The sequence below is a fragment of the Magnolia sinica genome, chromosome 18, assembly GCF_029962835.1.
Source record: "Magnolia sinica isolate HGM2019 chromosome 18, MsV1, whole genome shotgun sequence".
Lineage (NCBI taxonomy): Eukaryota > Viridiplantae > Streptophyta > Magnoliopsida > Magnoliales > Magnoliaceae > Magnolia > Magnolia sinica.
The window spans coordinates 47,591,937-47,610,526 of NC_080590.1; the positions used below are offsets into that span (position 1 = coordinate 47,591,937).

At 39.8% G+C, this 18,590-nt stretch overlaps 1 protein-coding gene across 3 annotated transcripts in view; it reads left to right on the forward strand.

The window, feature by feature from the left end:
- Positions 1-17,104, forward strand: part of LOC131232663 (uncharacterized) — a 143,496-nt gene extending 126,392 nt beyond the window's left edge. For all 3 annotated transcript variants that reach the window (XM_058229057.1, XM_058229059.1, XM_058229058.1), the window contains exons 27-29: positions 1,207-1,380; positions 15,618-15,739; positions 16,161-17,104. In XM_058229057.1, coding sequence (XP_058085040.1) covers positions 1,207-1,380; positions 15,618-15,739; positions 16,161-16,716 — 852 coding nt within the window. In that variant the 3' untranslated portion in view covers positions 16,717-17,104. The remainder of the gene's footprint in view (positions 1-1,206; positions 1,381-15,617; positions 15,740-16,160) is intronic.
- Positions 17,105-18,590: the final 1,486 nt, after the last annotated feature.

Genomic DNA, 18,590 nt, shown 5'->3' on the forward strand with positions numbered 1-18,590 from the left:
TGTTTGAGGCTCAATTAGTTGCTAAGGGATTCAATTGACAGTATGGACTGAACTTTGATGAAACCTTAGCATATTTCAAGCTAGCTACTATTCATATCCATTAGCCATCTCTGTATAATCATCGCCAAGCCTGTCTTTGCACCTGTTAACGCCACAACCAAGATTCGCATTACTCCTACTTTTTACTTTATGGCTGTCTAAACAATTCTTCACTATTCTAGGGACACTGCTGATCACAGATGCTACATTCTTCCCTGTTCTACCTTTGTGGTTACTGCTTATAATGAATAATATGATGACGACTGACTGGGCTGATGATCCTGATGATCACTGTATCTCACCCTGAATCTCATCTCTTGTGTGCTCATAAACAACCCACAATTTCCTGCTCTAAACTAAGGTTGAATGAAAGTCTTGCTGCTGTGGACACTACTATGGTGCACTGTCTACTTCATGACTTGGGCATCTCTCTCTATGCCATTCACTTTATTTTTTAAAATGTCAGTCCTCTATGTAGGGCTTCAGATCTGGACTTTTATGGGCAAACCAAACACATACAGATCAACGATTGGTTTGTTCTACGGAAAGTTTCCCTGGTTGTTGTGAAGGCTCTCTTTGTTACCTCGCACCATCAGCTTGCTTTCATCTTCTAAAGTTGGTTAGGGGTGGTTTTAGTGGTTTAAGAGCAAGCTGATCATCTCATTGCCAGAGATGTTCAACTTGAGGGTAAGTATTAAGGGTTGTTTTCTACTGCATGCTAATTCCATCTTATGAGGTTATTCTTTTAAATTTGTAATTTTATAGATTTCGAGAATCTTCCTAGATAGGGTTAAGAAAACTATAAATTTTATTCTTAGATTTCGAGAATCTTCCTAGATAGGGTTAAGAAAACTATAAATTTTATTCTTAGATTTCGAGAATCTTCTTAGATAGGGTTAAGAAAACTATAAATTTTATTCTCTTGCATTCCTCCTTTCAGTGAAGTGATACTATTCTTTTGGAGTTTTACAAGACCTGCCAAATTTTTTCTTTAGAATCGAACTTATTGCTGTTCCTGTTTAATGTTGGCTACCCATTTGATTTGAGTAACATCTCCTTATATGGTTTATGTAGCAAGGTTGTTCATGGGAGATCAAATTGGAAGTTTGCTGCTCCTATTTAAACATTTTACTTGTTTCTTTCTGATTCAAGTTTGCCACCTTTCAGGACTGTGGGAAATCCTCAACTGCTGAAAACATAATTGCTTCTTCTATAGTCGACAAAGGAAGTGATGTAAGGCTTGGTTCTCAGGGCAACAATGAAGCATTACTTGATATATCTAGCTCACCTCTGTCAGATTTCCACCATCACGAAAGATTGCACCAGGAGAAGGCAATTCAGGTAGATGGATGTCACTTTTTATAATTCCTTTCAATTATATAAGTTCATTGATGTCATTCCATGGCTGGTATTGGTTATTTCAATCCTGTAGTAGGAAAGCATGGAGGAACTTCAGGTGGATCCTTACTCTTGCTCCTGTGGTAGACTCTCAGGAGTTTCAACACCCGGTCAAGGGTTCGAGTATCCATAGGTGGTGAAATCCCACTACAGCGTGAGTGTATGGGGTGTGTGTGCATGAAAATATAATAATAATAATAATAAATGGAGGAACTTCAGGTTGGCACTTGTAAAAGTTTTTTCGTGTGTGTGTTGTTGTTGTTGATGATGATGATGATGTTGAAAAATCTGTAGATGCAAGAAACATAACATGATAATGCGAATTACTATGTTGTTGTCAATGTTCGAAATATCAGTATCGCGTAATGTATCACACCCTTGGGATACAGATGCGTATCGGTTATCGCATGGGATATACCGTTTGTATCGCGTAATTTATCGCACTTTTTGGGAAACATGGGGAAACATTGGAAAAATGGTTGAATTTTTCAATGAAACTTCAAGGATTATTAAAAAAAAACCTTAATACACACTTTTAAATCATAAAATATCAAATAAAAAGTGCACATAATAGGTTTCCTTTGTATAGAGTCCTAAGCGATGCATTGTCCGATTGAACTAAGACAACTATATTCAAATATGATGCATAACATTTATAAATGTATCAAGACATGTATGAAAATACAACCAATGCATTCAAAAGCAAAACATATAGTAGAAATTATAAAACATACCTACCAATGATGTGACTGGCTATAGCCTAGACCCACATAGAGTTACGCGGTGGCTCGTAATCATCGTTTCCATCTCAACAAGGTTGGAAAGAATACTGCTCCTCCACAAATCGACAGTATTGTGCCCATGTCACAGTAGAATGGTGTACCAATTAAGATACTCCCTAACATAATGTTGGTACTCATCCTCTCTGAACTGAACTAATACGCCCATTCGTGGGTACTGTGTAATAGTCACAGTCTGTGGTTGATATGGATCTGGAATGGGCATAGATGGTACTATTGGGTATCCATACTACCCTCCATATCCATACTACTGTCCGTCTGTGGAAGTGGTCCTGACCGTAGTCGAAAAATGATGATCCATAACTGCTGGAGTCGCTCCTCACATATCCACTAGCTCCGTATCCATACTCATACTGTGGCACAAAACTTGAGCTACTCTCTTGTGTCTGTAATCCATATCCTTGTTGCGGCTTGTAACTCGAGCTCCCCTCCCTCGTCCATGAACCGAAACTAGAGCCACCCCGCTTCCCACGAGCGCTTGTGTCCCTTATGCATTTTGCCAGTAGCTCTTCAAAATAAAAAAGTGCCTGTTTTTTTCTTTCGTAACCTCTGACGTTCGTATGTCTTATTGTAGATAACATGGGGCCGTGGTCCTCCTGGACGAGAACCATGGTTAGGGTCCTGTGTGGCATGATCGAAATCCCCATCCCTAGTGAAAGGGCTAAGAGGCCTCTGAGACTAACTCACACCCTATTCGTCATCATCCCCGTTGCCATCATCGCTACTGTCGCCAGAGTCACCATCACCCCCATCGCTATCATTAGACTTATCACCAGTGTTTAAATTGTCGGCAACATTATCGAAATATTGCCGATAATATCGGTATTGCTAGTCTAACGATACCGAAACCCCATTATTTCGTTTCTCTTCGGAATATTGGCAAAATATCGCAGATATCGGTGAAAAATCGGAGAAATCGGCGAAAATCTTGGATTATCGCCGATAATATCGAGATTATCGCACTGTAGCTACCAACCACGATCCCTATCACGGGAAAACTGTAGCCAACGACCCATAAATTCAACAAATAGGTAAGAAAAGCCCTCTTTCAAAAAATCGGAAAAAATATCGGAACTAAGAAAACCCTTCTTTCAAAAAATCGGAAGAAATATCGGAATCGAGAAGATCACCTACTTGTTGATCGAAAGTTGGAGCTCGGAAGAACGCCTCGATCAACAACGCCGGTTGCAGATATTTTGTTGAGTACAACAAGCATATATGATGAGGCATGCTCACCTACGCACCTACACATGCGCACCTTTGTACACGTGTCGTGGGAGTGTAATCCGGATGGTCCATGTGATGGGGAATCACATGAAACCTCACAGCGACAAATTTCATCCTGATCTAAAACTCTGGTGGGCTATAGAAAAGAGAAATGCAAATCAAGGGATGAAACAGTTTTCTTCTTTCATGGCTCACCAAAGTTTTGGATCAAAGTAAAAGTTGGGCCTTACAGGTTTCATGGGGTGCTGCATCACGTGGACTGTTTAGATTTTGGACTCCTATCATGTATGATGGGCCCACCAAAAAGTTTGCACCAGTTACGTACGAACTGGTTCGCAGGTGAGCATTTGGCAATATATGATATATCTAGATACGTACGTTGGTACTAGAACCGTTGGATGTGGGTCAAATCCTTGGATCTAAACGGTTGATGTGAGGAAACACACGTATGAAGGTAGTTTCCCCAAAAATCTTCAAGATGGTAAGATCCTAACCTTCCAATAAAACAACGGTTAAGTACACGGTCCCTATTTAAAGAAAACGGTTAAATAATCAAAGTGTTAAAATATTTCAATTTGTGAGTTTCAGTACTGGTTATACCCAATCCAAAATGGTCCATTCCTCTAGATGGTCTGGATCATAGAACATGACCACGGATCCAACGGTTATAACCTCGACGTAGCGTATATCAACACATCCAGATGTACTGGGAAAACACATGATTAATTTGTCAATCCGTGCGTGTATATAGGTAGCCCCTTCCACTAGCCACCGCATGTGAGGCCCACCATGATTTATTTATTTTATCCACTCTGTCCATACATTTTAATAGATAATTGTAGGCCTTGAGGGAAAAAAAATGAGGCATATCCAATGTTCAAATGGACCACACCACAAGAAACAGTTGAATTGAATGTCTACCGTTGAAAAATATTTGGAGGGCCACGGAAGTTTTGGATCAAGCTTATATTTGTGTTTTCCCTTCATCCATGTCTGAATGATCTTATGAACAGGTTGGATGAAAAATAAACATCACTGTGGGGCCCAAAAAGGTTTCAACGGTGGAAATCATTATCCCCACTGTTTACAGTGGTATGATCTACTTAATCTTTGGATATGAATCAATTTTGGGCTCAACCCCTTAAATTAGATGGAAAAACGGATGGACGACGTGGATATACCACATACATTCAAGGTGGGCCCAAATGAGTGGTCAATTATGTTTAAACGGTGGTCACTGAATCTCCACTATTTACTCTCGTGCGGCTGCCCTGAGTTTTGGATCCACATGATTTTTTGTTTGATGTCCTAAAATGATCTAAAAAAACGGATGAACGGGGTGGATTTTTTAAAAACATTATGGTGGGCCCCACGTAGCATCCCAGTGCAGGAAAGAAATTCCCCCCGGATGCGGATTAGCTGCTGGCAAGTTTAGTAGGGAGACTTGCTACCGAGGTGATGTCACCAAGTTCTGTAGGCCCCATCATGATGTATGTGTTGTATCAACACCGTCCATCTATTTTTCTAGACCATTTTAGGGTATGAGACCAAAAATGAGGTATATCCCAATCTCAAGTGGACCACATTACAGGAAACAGTGTTGAACGAATGTAAATCAAGCTGAAATTTGTGTTTTCACTTCATCTTATCATACAAATAATTCAAATTAAAACCGTCCAAGTTCTGTCTACTAGTTTAAATGTATCATGAACCAAAAATTACTGTGATTTGATTATCTATCTATCAGATTGGTGGACCTTTATTGGATGGTTAGAAATGAAAAGCATCCAATGGTCTTATCTCAACAAACAAGTGTCCATAAATCAGCATCTTGGATTGTTTAAATAATCTGATTTTTGGAGGGTCCAAAGTTTAAACGGTTTAATTTGAATTAATACATATGATGTATATCATTTTGGTTACTATTTGAGTGATTTCTTACGACAACGCATGCCTTTTGGCCCCGATTAAATGGGAACTTCTAATTTAATGAATTCTTTTGCAATTTTTTCATTCCTGAATATGTAAATATGTGTATTTAGGCATGTCCTGAAGTTTCACTAAAAATTTTCGCCATTTTCTCCATGTTTCCCTGTACACAGGCCTTTTTCATCAACGTTTGTGTGCACACACTATCGCATCTACATGCGAGACCCACCAAGTTTTGGTCAGACCCCTGCTGCACACAAGATGGATGGTTTTCTGATATTATTGAAATATCTCCAATATTATCTTTATCTCTAGCTCAGCGATACCGATAACACTGGTAGCAATACCGATAACGCTGGTAGTATTAGAAATTCCAGGTATTAGCAATGTATCGCTAAATATTGCCAACGTATCAATACCGCTAATATAATCGTCAATATTTTCAACTATGTAAATTCTAGGTGTCGTTTGTATTGCCAATGCATCAATATCGCCAATGTATCACCAATATTTTCGACTATATAAATTCTAGGTAATGCTTGTATCATAAGTGTATTGACAATATTTCAATAATATTGTCAACGTATTGATATCATTAAAATTTTGTTTACATGGTTGCATGTAGTGTTCAATTTTCCATTGATAATATTGATATTATCGATATCGCAACATGCGAGATATCGAGACCACTATCTTTCATTTTATTTCCAATTGTTGATGATTTCTTGGTGAAATATCATGTGTTGTTGATATTTTGCAATATCAATGGAAGGTTGGATGGTTAAATAGACCAGAGGGGATAGTTAGACTGATTTCTTACACCAACACATGCTTTTAAGGCCTCATTAAACGGAAAGTTGTTATGTATGCATTCTTTTTGCAATTTTGTTATATTTATAAATATGCAAATATGTACATTTTAACATCTTCTGAAGTTTCATTGAAAATTCCATCGTTTTTCCTAAGTTTCCCGGCATTTCCGATTATCAGCGATAGTATCGGCGATATTGATATTGTTTCCATATCCCTGGCCAGCGAAACTTGTAGTGATACCGATACTTTGAACACTGATTACAAGTTAATGCATTTGAATTATGCAAGCCAAACTATATATTAGTAAGCATCATAAGGTCCGGTTATACAATGTTTAGACTTCAGACTTTAGATGTGCTGGTAAATTGAATTGCAATAACTATTCATTTGAGTGAGTGGTATGGACCAGATGGATACTTTTGTGGGAGTCCATAATACTTTCGTAGGGTTAGGATACCTGAATTAAAAGAAGCTTTGAGAAAGATGAAAATAGGACGAGCCCTTGAACGAGATGGTATACCAATAGAGGTTTGGAAGTGTATGGGAGATACTGGGTTATTTTAGTTAAAAAAAGTTGTTCAACAAGATTTTAAGAATAAAGAAAATGTCGGGCGAATGGAGGAAAAGTACCGTGTTACCCATTTATAAGAATAAAAGGAAGCATAGTGAGTTGCTCTAACTATCGTAGGGTTAAACTTACAAGCCATGCTATAAAACTTTGGAAAAGGGTAATTGAGCAAAGACTTGGGCATGAGAAGAATGCATCAGGCAATTAATTTGATTTCATACCAGGGAGATCTACCATTGAAGCTATTTTTTGACTAGACAAATGATGGAGAAATATAGGGAGATGAGGAAGGATGACTTAGAGAAAGCTTACGATAGGGTCCCTAGAGAGTTATTTTAGTGGGTGTTGGGAGAAAAAGGAGTTTCAAGAGGATATATTGACATGATTAAGGATATGAATAAGGGAGCAGTAACAAATGTAAGCACCAATAGTGGAGAGACAAATGAGTTCCTAATTACTGTAAACTTGCACCAGGCTTCGCATTGAACTCATACCTTTCCTCATTGGTTGTGGATGAGTTAATGAGGCATTTGCAAGAAGAGATCCCATGGTGTATGTTATTTGCAAATGACATAGTTTTGATTGACAAGACGAGAGAGGGTGTAAACACGGCTAGATTTATGGAGAGGTGCTTTAGAATCTAAAGGATTTAAAGTTAGTCAAACTAAAAAAGAGTATATGAAGTGTGATTTTAGTCACAATAGGAGTGAGAACGACGAATTAGTAAAGGTTGTTGCCCAACAAGTTTCCCATGGGGAGGGGGCATTAGAAACAATGGGAGCATTTAGGCATTAGGTTCAGCAGGGGGTATATTGGTAATATGGAATTCGGCTCACTGAAATAATGAAGACGGTTAGAAATGTGAGTTTCCATGTTCAGGTGTTCCTTAGAGATAGATCTTTAGGTTTTCAATGGGTGTTTTCAGCAGTTTATGGGCCAAATAGACCAAGGTTGAGACAAACTTCCGGGTTGAACTGAATTCTTATCAAAGTAGATGGGGGGCATTGTGGTGTGTGGGAGGAGACTTCAATGTGGTGAGATTTTCGTTTAATAAATGAAATGGGGGTAGGGTTTCTCGAAGTATGAAGGATTTTTCGGAGTGGATAGCGAGAAACGAGTTAGTTGATTTTGAAATTGCGTGGTGGGATATTCTTCCATGGCGCATGCGAAAGTTTGGCGGAGCTAGCGCGCATTGCATGCTTAAACTAACATACCGATTTAAACTAAGAAGGCAATTAACACTTAGGCTTCCAAGCCAAAGTGGGTCTAATCATATAGACTACAAAGATTAAGCAACTAGTCTATGGGAGAGATAGTGAGCTTGTGTGTGCATTGCAAGTTAAGTACTTAGCAAACAATTCAACTCAAGCATTCATATGATTTAACTAATCAAACACATAAGTAAAAATAAATTTGTGCTCAAATGAGAATCATAAACACAAGCATGTATAGTTGTTTAATTTCCCTACTCCACTCCCGGTGGACATACTCTTCTCGAATGTATCAATATTCACTATTGGAGGTTTTAAATCAGGTTCACCTCTAACCTTTACAAACATATAGTCTTGCTGGAGGCTTACACAAGGATAGGACTTGCAAACGTACACTCACGTCGGAGGCCTACACAAGGACTTATCAAGCGTACACTCACATTAAAGGCCTATACAAGGACTTACACGTACTCACCTGTATTGGTGGCGATACGGTCCTACACAAAAACCTATGCGAGTTTGGGTCACAAGCTCTATACTCAATCCTACATAGGGAAAGCGTATGTGGATTCTTATAATTGACAACTTACTTGCCAGATTGAGCCCCTTTTGTAGTGTTTTGCTTGAGTTGCTTCTTCAAAGTTATCTTGTGCTTGAATTCGCTCCTCAATTGCTCCCTCGATCGTTGATGCTGATGATTCAGCTCCTACGATCAATCACCTGCCATATGATGCTCCAAGAGGTGACCAAGGTGATAGGAGGTTGGTTGAATCTCCTACAACTTATGGAAATGTTGTAATCCTAGGAGATTCACCTAAATGGGTAGTCTAGAGAGTTTAGACAAGGATTTGATTATGGGTATAATGTCTAATCTTTAGAAAGGTGAGAGTTCATCTCATACTTCGAATAGGAGTATAGAATGCTCATTAGAGTGAATAATCACAAAAAGATTGGCGTAAAACTCTTTGGAATAGAATCTAGGATGTGTGGTGTGAGTGGGAAAACACTTAGCCTCTAATTGCACAAAAAACCCATCCAAATGCCCAAATGTCGTATGCCTTTTATAAAGAAACCGAGTTCCTACGGTTAAAAAAAAAAAGAAAAAAGCGGCATCGTCGATTGACCGGCCGAGGACCATCTATCAATCGAAACTTGCCAAAATAGTCCAATGAACTCGCTGGACAGTTTTGGCCAAGTTCGATCGATCGAGACCAATCGCTTGAGATTGATCGAGGATTCGCTCGATTGATTGATCGATCGATGGAACTCACCCAGAGGTTGTTGGTTGGGCAATTTGGTTCCCAACAACTTGGGACCTCTAAAGCCAAACTAAAGATGTTCTATAAAGGCTCCTAAGGCTATGCGATAATCAAATGAAGGTTTACCTATTAAGGCATGATCTTCTAGAGGTTAAAATTTGTTTTGGGTCTAAGGGTTAGGTTCACCAAGGCACCCCATTTACCTGCTCTTCACTCCTTGATACTCCGTGTTCACTTATGTCTTCGGTCTTCGACTTCCAAGGGCTAAACCGACTCCCTTATGCACAGAGTCATGTGATTGACAAAACATGTGCACAAATAAGTGCACTAACAGATTTGCCAATGGGGGACGTTTTATTCACTTGATCAAATGGTCAGATCCATCCGTCTAAATCTAAACTAGATCACTTTATGCTCTTCCCAGATTGGATTGATAAATTTTCTCTAATTTATCAAAGGGGGCTGCCCAAACCCACGTCTGATCACTGCCCTATTATCCTAGAACTAGAAGAGGAAGATTGGGGCCCTCACCCCTTTAGATTTCAGCTATCATGGCTGGAAATTAAAGGTTTATCAAACAAGGTAGTCAAGTGGTGGTCTTCGTTCGCAGTTCATGGTGACATGGGATATGTTTTATATAAAAAGTTGAAATTGTTGAAAGGTAAAATCAATGATTGGAAAAAAGAGGCTTTGAAGGGTTGAGAAGAGGAAATGGACGGAATCTCGAGGGAAATCCAAGCTCTTGATTTTAAAGAAGATATTGAAGATCTTTCCGAAGAGGAGAAAGTGAGGCAGGAACTTTTGCGAGCCAAGTATGAAGCTAGAACAAGGGAGGAGGAAATTAAATGGAGACAACGATCAAGGGTGCTTTGGTTGAAAGAAGGGGATAAAAATATGAAGTATTTCCATGTTATGGGTAGTGCAAGGGAGAGAACTAATAAGATTAAGACAATGGGAATACGTTTGAAGGCAAAGAAAAGGTTTGCGAAACAATTTTGAAGTTCTATAAGACTCCTTTCAAGTGATGGTTGGAAGCGACCTTTGCTAGACAATCTCAATTTTCTTTCTATTTCTTCAGAAGCGACAGAGTTGTTGGAAAGTCCTTTTGCAGAGTTTGAGATAGTGTCAGCAATTCAAGAGTTGGGTAGTGACAAAGCTCCCGGTCCGGATGGCTTCCCTATAGTATTCTTTCAGAGATTTTGGGAGGTGGTGAAGACAGATGTGACTGGTTTTGTTAATGAATTATTCTGTAATGGTAAGATTGCGCTAGATCTTGGAGCCACTTTCATTTGTCCGATTCCTAAAAAAGGAGTGGAATCGCTTCGGGATTTTAGGCCAATTAGTCTCTTGGGAGGTCCTTATAAATTATTGGCTAAGATCTTGGCTACTATATTTAGGGTGGTGATTGGGGATGTTATATCTTTAGTGCAAGTGCGTTTATGGAAGGAAGACAAATGGTAGACTTGGCTTTGGTGGCGCACAAACTCATTGATTCTTATAATAAATGAGGGTTGAGTGGGGTGGTTTGCAACTTAGACATCGAAAAGGCTTATGATCATGTCAACTGGGATTTTTTTGGATTATGTGCTTTAAAGGATGGGCTGCGGGCAAAAGTGGAGGTTGTGGATCAAGGAATGTGTATCTTCCACCAAATTTTCAGTTTTGGTCAATGGTTCGATGAATGGTTTCTTCTCAGCGTCTAGAGGTTTAAGGCAAGCGGACCCTATTTGTCCCTACTTGTTTGTAGTTGTCATGGAGGCTCATAGTAGAATGATTAAAAAAGAAGCAGATGCAAGGTTGATAAAAGGCTTTGGGGTGGACAACTTTGATTTTCAGGTAACGCACCTTCAGTTTGCTGATGATACATTATTATTTTGTGAAGCCGACTCTTATAAAGTAAACATTCTCCCCCCGCTCTCATTATTAGCTTCGAAGCGGTCTGAGGCTTGAAGGTGAATATTTGTAAAAGTGAATTACTAGGGGCGGGGATTTCAAAAGAGGAAGTCACCTTTCTTGCTGGTTTATTTGGGTGTAGGGAAGCATCGTTTCCCACAACATACCTTGGTCTCCCGTTATGTATTGGCAGGCCGCCAAAACAGCCATGGGACAAGGTAACGCAGGGGCATTTTCACACTGGGCTTAAGTGGGGTGGCCCGTGGGATGTAGGGGCACACTCGCGGTGGGTGGCCCACATAACTCATGGATTTTGGGAGCCGTGTGAGGCGGAACCCATGGATTTGGGGCTCACAAAGAGGGTTCGGCCAAGGACCTAACCCATGGATTTGGGGCCTGGGCTATGAGATAAAGGGATTAATTCGCCATGCTTTATCAGTTTGAGCTTTTAGAGCAAGTGGTTAATTGTCCTGCATCATAAGGTAGTGGAGAGATTCGAAAGCAAGCTAGCTCTATGGCAACATAGACTGTTATCCTTGGGCAGGAAGTTAAATGTTATAAAGGTGTCAATGTCTAACCTTCTAGTGTTTTACATGTTGCTTTTTAAATGTCTAAAATCGGTGGTTAATTAATTGGAAAAGCTAAGAAGGGATTTCCTATGGCATGGGGTGGAAGACGAGCACAAATTTCATCTCTGAAGTGGGAGGAAGTTGCAAGCCGTGGCATCAAGGGGGGAGCTGGTCTTAGGAATATGGAGACCATGAGTTCAGCCCTATTAGGCAAGTGGGTTTGGAGATTTGGGAATGAGGTTGGATCATTGTGGAAGGAGGTCATAGGTAGGAAATATGGGGTTGATTTTAGAGGAAGATGGACCAGAGCGTCTTCTTTATATAGGGCATCTTATCTCTAGCGAACAGTCACTTCTTTGGAAGGGAATGTATGGGAAGGTGTAGGGTTCGATTTGGGAGATGGGAGTGGCATAAGGTTTTGGGAGGATATTTGGGTTGGGAATCATAAACTAAAGGATTTGTTTCCAAGTTTAGCGAATATTGCGGTCGTTAGAGAAATGCTTGTTGGTCAATGTTTTTCAATTCAAGGTGAGCAAGTTATGTGGACCCCTCCGTGTGGGAGGTATTTGTATGCTGAAGAGGTTCTTGAGTTGTCCAACTTGCTTGTTTTTCTCTCAAAAGTCCACCCGGTGCTTTCAGACAACGATTCTTTGAAACGGCTACATGACAAGTTGGGAAGATTCTGGATCAGGTCATTCTATAAGGTCTTAAATGGTCGTGTTCCAACAGAAGAAGTTTGTCTAACTTCGTTCATATTGCATTATGGTGCTTCTCTGAAGGTGGCAGCTTTCCAATGGCTTGTTGGTTGCAAGAAGGTTCTTACGGTGGACAATCTTCAAAAAAGAAAGATGGTTCTCCCGAATGTTTGTGTGATGTGCTATCGAAATGCAGAATCAGTGGATCATCTTTTCCTTCATTGCTCCTATGCCGGTAAGATGTGGGAGGGTTTTTTCAAGTTGTTTTGCTGTGGATTGGGGGGGTTCCAAGCTCAATTGATATGTTCTTTGAGGCTTGGCATGGTGGAGGTATAAGGAAGGTTGGGAAATATGTATGACGCATGGTGATGCTAGCGGGTATTTGGTGCATATGGCTTGAAAGAAATGATCAATGTTTCAGAAATAAGCCACGAATGGTGCCATCGATCTTTCAAAAGGCAAAATCACTTGTCAAGGAGTGGGTGTTTGCATCCAAGTTTGTTGTGCAGTTTCCTAAGAGTTGGGTTGTGTTGTAATTTCCTTTGTTTTGTTTTCCTTTTTGGCTATGGCCCTTTTAATAAATTTATCATTGTTTAAAAAAAAAAAAAAGTTTCCCAAAATGACCACTTTTGATATCTTGAATCGATAATTCATGAAAGTGGATTTTTTCAAATAATAATAATAATTCATGAAAGTCAAGAGATTGAGAATGATGTTGCCCATAGAATTCAAGTAGGGTAAAAGAAATGGAGATGTGCTTCTAGGGTTTTATATGATTGTCATGTACCACTCACTCTAAAAGGGAAATTTTATAGGATGGCTATAAGACCGGCCATGCTTTATGGGACAATGTTGGGCATCTAAGGAACAAAATGTCCATGGGATGAGTGTAGCTGAGATGAGGATGTTGAGATGGATGGCTGGCAAGACAAGTATATAATTAGAGATAATGAATGCATTCGAGGGAATTTATGAGTAGCACCAATAGTTAAGAAGATGAGGAAGAGTAGACAAATGGTTTGATCATGTGCCATGGAGACCAAGAACTGTGCACTTAGGATAAGTTAGTACAAGTTTAAAGCTCTAAAAGGGCAAGGGGAAGGCCCAAAGAATGTTTTTTTTTTTTTTTGAAAGGTGAGAAACACACACACTACCACCCCATGCATGCATGGGTTCTCAAACCCTTGACCTCAGATATGAGACAATGTCTACCACTGAGCCAAGAGAAGACACCTGAAGGCCCTAAGAATGTGGGTGGAGGCAGTAAGAAAGACTTCTATTTTTTTTTTTTTTTGGCACATGCACACACACCCCAGGCACTCATGCCGTAGTGGAATTTCACCACCTATGGGTACTCGAACCCTTGACCGGGTGTTGAAACTCTTGAGAATCTACCACCGGAGCAAGGACCCATGACTCATATAGTAAGAAAGACTTGATGACTCATATTCTCACTGAAATTATAGCCCTTGATAGAGTGGAATGGTGGAAAAGGATTCATGTCATGACCCGATTAGTTGGGATAAGGCTTAGATGGTGATTATGATGATTCAATTGAGTGGGACTGACCAAATTGTGAGTACCTTCTTGGCATTCATAAAGAGGAAATAACCCTCAAATTGCGGTCAAATTTCTTTCAAGTTGAAGTAGTGCAATTGCAATTTGGAGCTTATTCCCTCATATTAATCTCTTCCTTATACAATGAGAGTAGCTTTGGACAATTTTAACCATGCAATTAGTCATTAGAGAGCTGTGAACTTTGGGTTTTAAAAGGACATTAGAAGTGATTTGCATTACTCCCTTCCCCCCTCCCTCTGCATGTAGTCCGCACACTATCCTATCGGTCTCTCTTCCTCTCTCCACGTGTGTTGCACATGCCATACCCTCCGGCACTATGAAAGTGATTGTGATTTGGTCATTTCTGCTTATTTGAATTATTTTTCTCAGCAGCACATCCAAACACTTCCTTCTATTTTGAGAAACTGGTTCCTTTTGTTGCACAAAGCATGAGGGAAAACAGCGGTATATTCAGTTGCATGGTAGTGGGAGGCATCTGCATCAGAAAGTTAGCAAGTATAAACACCTTGGAAGCAGGAGACAGGAGTTCAAAGCAGGAGCGATGCCTGGGGTAGAAGGTTCTGCAACTATAATTTGTGTCCATACTGATTAAGACAATGGATGAGCAAGTATGAAATTAAAATATTTAAGAAGCTGGATGATTTGCAAGTATGTGGCAGAATAGCCAGTTTGATTTTTCTTTCTTTCTTTCTTCTTTTCTCAGTTGAAGCACCAGTTTTCTCATCATGAAAGACTGTAGCCTCATTCTTCTGTTTGTGGCAAAAGAGCCCGAATCTATGGCTACTTATTTTCTAATAGACTATAGATAGCATTTACACAGATTTCAGTTAGAAGGCCGGTGATTTCCTAATTCTGACCCATTTTCAATCTGGATTTGGCTGTGACATTCACTCTCATTCTCAAGGATTTGATTTTCCTACAGAAGCATAGGTGGATCTGTATATGGTTCCCCCCACCCCAAGGGGAACACACTCTTGCAGCCTCCAACCTCAGCTTTCACCTTTTGACTACTTGGTGACATTCCCTTCATATGGACTACAGTAATCTTTGAATTTTATAGATTTATTTGTTCACTTTTTGCTATTAAGATGTGTCATGCTCATAAATGTCAAGGAGTGCAACATAAATGTACTTGCATTTTTCCATCAGGTAAAGTCAAATAATATGAGAATTCTTATAGGGTGATGTATGCAGGGAGACAAATATCAGCACCATTTTGAAAATATAGTGAATAATATCATGGGAAATACGATAAATGACTTTTTGTGGTAATATCCTGAGATTTTCAGAATCTCAGCATTTTGATTCGAAAATGGTAAAAACGTTAATGAATTTTTTTTTTTATATAAATATACATTTAAAATTTAAGTTTATTTACAATTTATGATAAAATATGTTTAAATATTTTATTTTTGGCAAGATTTTCCCAATAATATCGAAGAAAACCCTCAACTTGAAAATCTCCCTAGAATTTTCTGGGCCGATAAATTGCTGAGAACAAGATTTCTCACTATGGTTGCTTGATACTGTTTGTTTTCAGCATCTGAATGATCAATGAAATCTATGAAATTCTATTACTGTATTGACTATCATGTTTTGAAGAAGAAAATCATGCAATGTTTTATTTGGGTGAATCAGGAATTTCAAAGTACAGTTGACTTCATCTTGATCTCACAGCCACAAGAAAGTAAGGCTAACCTCGAGCCGAGAAGTCTATCAGATCCACCCCGACTGTTTTCTCACCATGCATGTCTATGCAGGCAAGACTAAAAGATATAGAATGCTTGTAGTTGTCATTTAGAACAGATGTGACATGGAGAAATGTGATGGTTATTCATGAGAGAGTATGATCTCAAATCCTACTCTCCCACCACATGCGAGTGTGGATTGTGTGCAAGGTTCAGGTAATATACCTGGCAAGCCCCGCTGTGTGCTGTGGCCTGTAGATCATGCTAGTGAAATTATCAGGTTGAAGTTCCTCATTTAACTTACATTGTGTCCTGCCTGATATCTGGACCAGATGATTTTTGGGCCACTGCACACACAGTGGTGTCAATTGTCCAGATTTCACACACATGTCGAATTGGCATGTCTCGGGGGAGCAGGGTTCAGAATCCTACTTGCAAGTAACCATAGCAAAGCTCTTCGATGTACTGATGTTTTTGTCTCTGTGATCTCTAGTATCGCCAGCACAAGCCCGATATGGTGGCTAATGAATGGTCCCCGGACTGTTCACCATGACTTCTCCGCTTCTTTCTGTGAGACAAGGCTCCATATGACCATCTACAACTCCTCGGGTGCAGTTGCCTCCATCAAGATCAACACCTTTGACGCCTTGCCCAACACAAGCCAACTAAGCGATGCAGCTCAATCACCGTTTTCTTCTGGAAACCAAGTGGGTTGGCATGACATGTCTCTCTCGAATGACATAAAACTCCTCCCATCTGATGATCAAGGGACTCAACCTGGCAAGCCACCATTGTTCGAAGGTATCTCCCCTTTTGTGTGGTGTGCATCGAGCTCAACTCGAGTTGTACTGGAGCCCATGTCCACAGCTGAGGTGCCTCTTCAGATCTGCATATTCTCACCCGGGACCTATGATCTATCAAATTACACATTGCATTGGAACCTTCAACTGTCCGTTGATGAAGGCTCGTCTGTCAGTGATGCAACAAGGCGGTCCTCTGGGACAAGCCCTGGGCATCCGTTTTATCTTACTGTAATTCAATCTCCTTGATTTTTTATTTTTTATTTTTTTTATCAGGCGACGGGTTTCAGCACTCCCGGGTGATGGTTTTGCTTTTTTTAGGATGATAGTTCTAATGTCTATTTAGTATTTTTTTATTTTTATTTTTTCTTGTAGATTATGGTTTGGGCGGTGACAGATGCTGCAAGCAATTCAGTGTAGAACCAATCATTGCTTGCAGCTCATTTTACCCATGGTCGCTTTTAAAGGGGGTTGATAATCTTGTATTGTTGAAGGTGGACGTTGATTCATTTCTTTGTGGGTGTATGGTTTCTGCTTATACGGTTTGTTGTATTCTGCGATGATCCAACTGAAACAATTCGAGTTTGTGAAAGATATATATATATTTTTTTTCTAAATGCCCCCATTCTGTCATGCATTTTATTGGGATTTATTTGAGGCTTGTTTGGATAGCGGGAAAAGAAAAGAAGATTGAAATGATCATCCAACAATGATTTCTCAGGATTTTTATGAGAACTTTTGAAACATGGATTCCATATTTAGGAATCTTGTTGGATAGCAGTTGAATTCTCATTAATCTCCCACATTGGTCAACTCATATTTTGTGCATGAGAATTTGATATCTTGCCAACTCCCAAGTATATTATGTCTGATCGCACCTTAGACAAGATTTCAACCTTCAATGATCTATTTCCATCAACGGCTATGCTTTACGTGAAATTGCAGTTGCCAATAATCAGTTTTCATGAAATTACAAGAGATCTGAAATTCGCCATGCATTTTCATGGTTTGACAGTTTCGGTTCTCAATTAATCGTTTTTCAATTGGTTTTGAAAGCGTTCGCTTGAGAATATTAGTAGTGGCCTGTGATTATTCATCAGTAATGCTGTTTATTGCATTTATTGAGTGTAAAAATAATCGAATAAACTTCAAGATGTCTCAGGGAGCAGCCACAACCGCAACACGTTAGGGTTTGAAAAGAAATTCAGTTAAAAGGTTTGGAGTGGGTGGCCGTAATCTTCTTGAGCATATGTAAACATTTATGGTTGTTCATCCTACAATCAATGGTTTATGATCATCTTCTTCAGTATATGTTAAAACATTGATTGTTGGAGGGTGATTCTTGGGCCATTAATCCATTATATCGATGCATCCCAAGTTTAACCATCTCCAATTAAAATTCAGGTATTGACCATGTTCTTCCAAAGGCAAGCATCTAAGCTTAGGAGCTGATCCTATGATTGATGGATTGTGATGGTTCCATGGGGTAATGTTTTTTTATTTTTATTTTCTGGGCCATTAAACCATCAGATATATGGACTGGATTGATTGCCCAATCATGTGACCCAATTAAAATTCAGACATGGCAGGAGTCTGTGTGTTCCTCCGAAGGTGAGCATCTAAGCTAAGATACGGCTGTGAAGCTACTCTGCCTATAGAAACATGGTTTTAAGACTCAAATTAGTTGCACCATGCAGTTTGACAACACGAAGCACCCCTGACTCGGCTGACTCAGGCCAATACGCACCCTGACTTGGGCTAGTCACAACTAACTCTCTCTCTCTCTCTCTCTCTCTCTCTCTCTCTCTCTCTCTCTCCATATATATATGCTCACACAACTACTTGGAGGAAAAAGGAATTGGTGGCTTGGGTGGGCCCCACCGTGGTGTTAATATGAAATCCACCTCAACCATCCCACCCACCGTGGTGTTAATATGAAATCCACCTCAACCATCAGGTGAGTCACCCCATGTTAGACCCAGGGCTCAAAAACCAGCTCTATCCATGGTTCAGGTAGACTACATGATTGGAAATAGTGTACACGCAAAACTCACCCTCCAAATTGTTCCCTTGGTGCGGCTCACTTGAATCATGTATGGGCTTCAATCCTAGCCTTTGGTGAG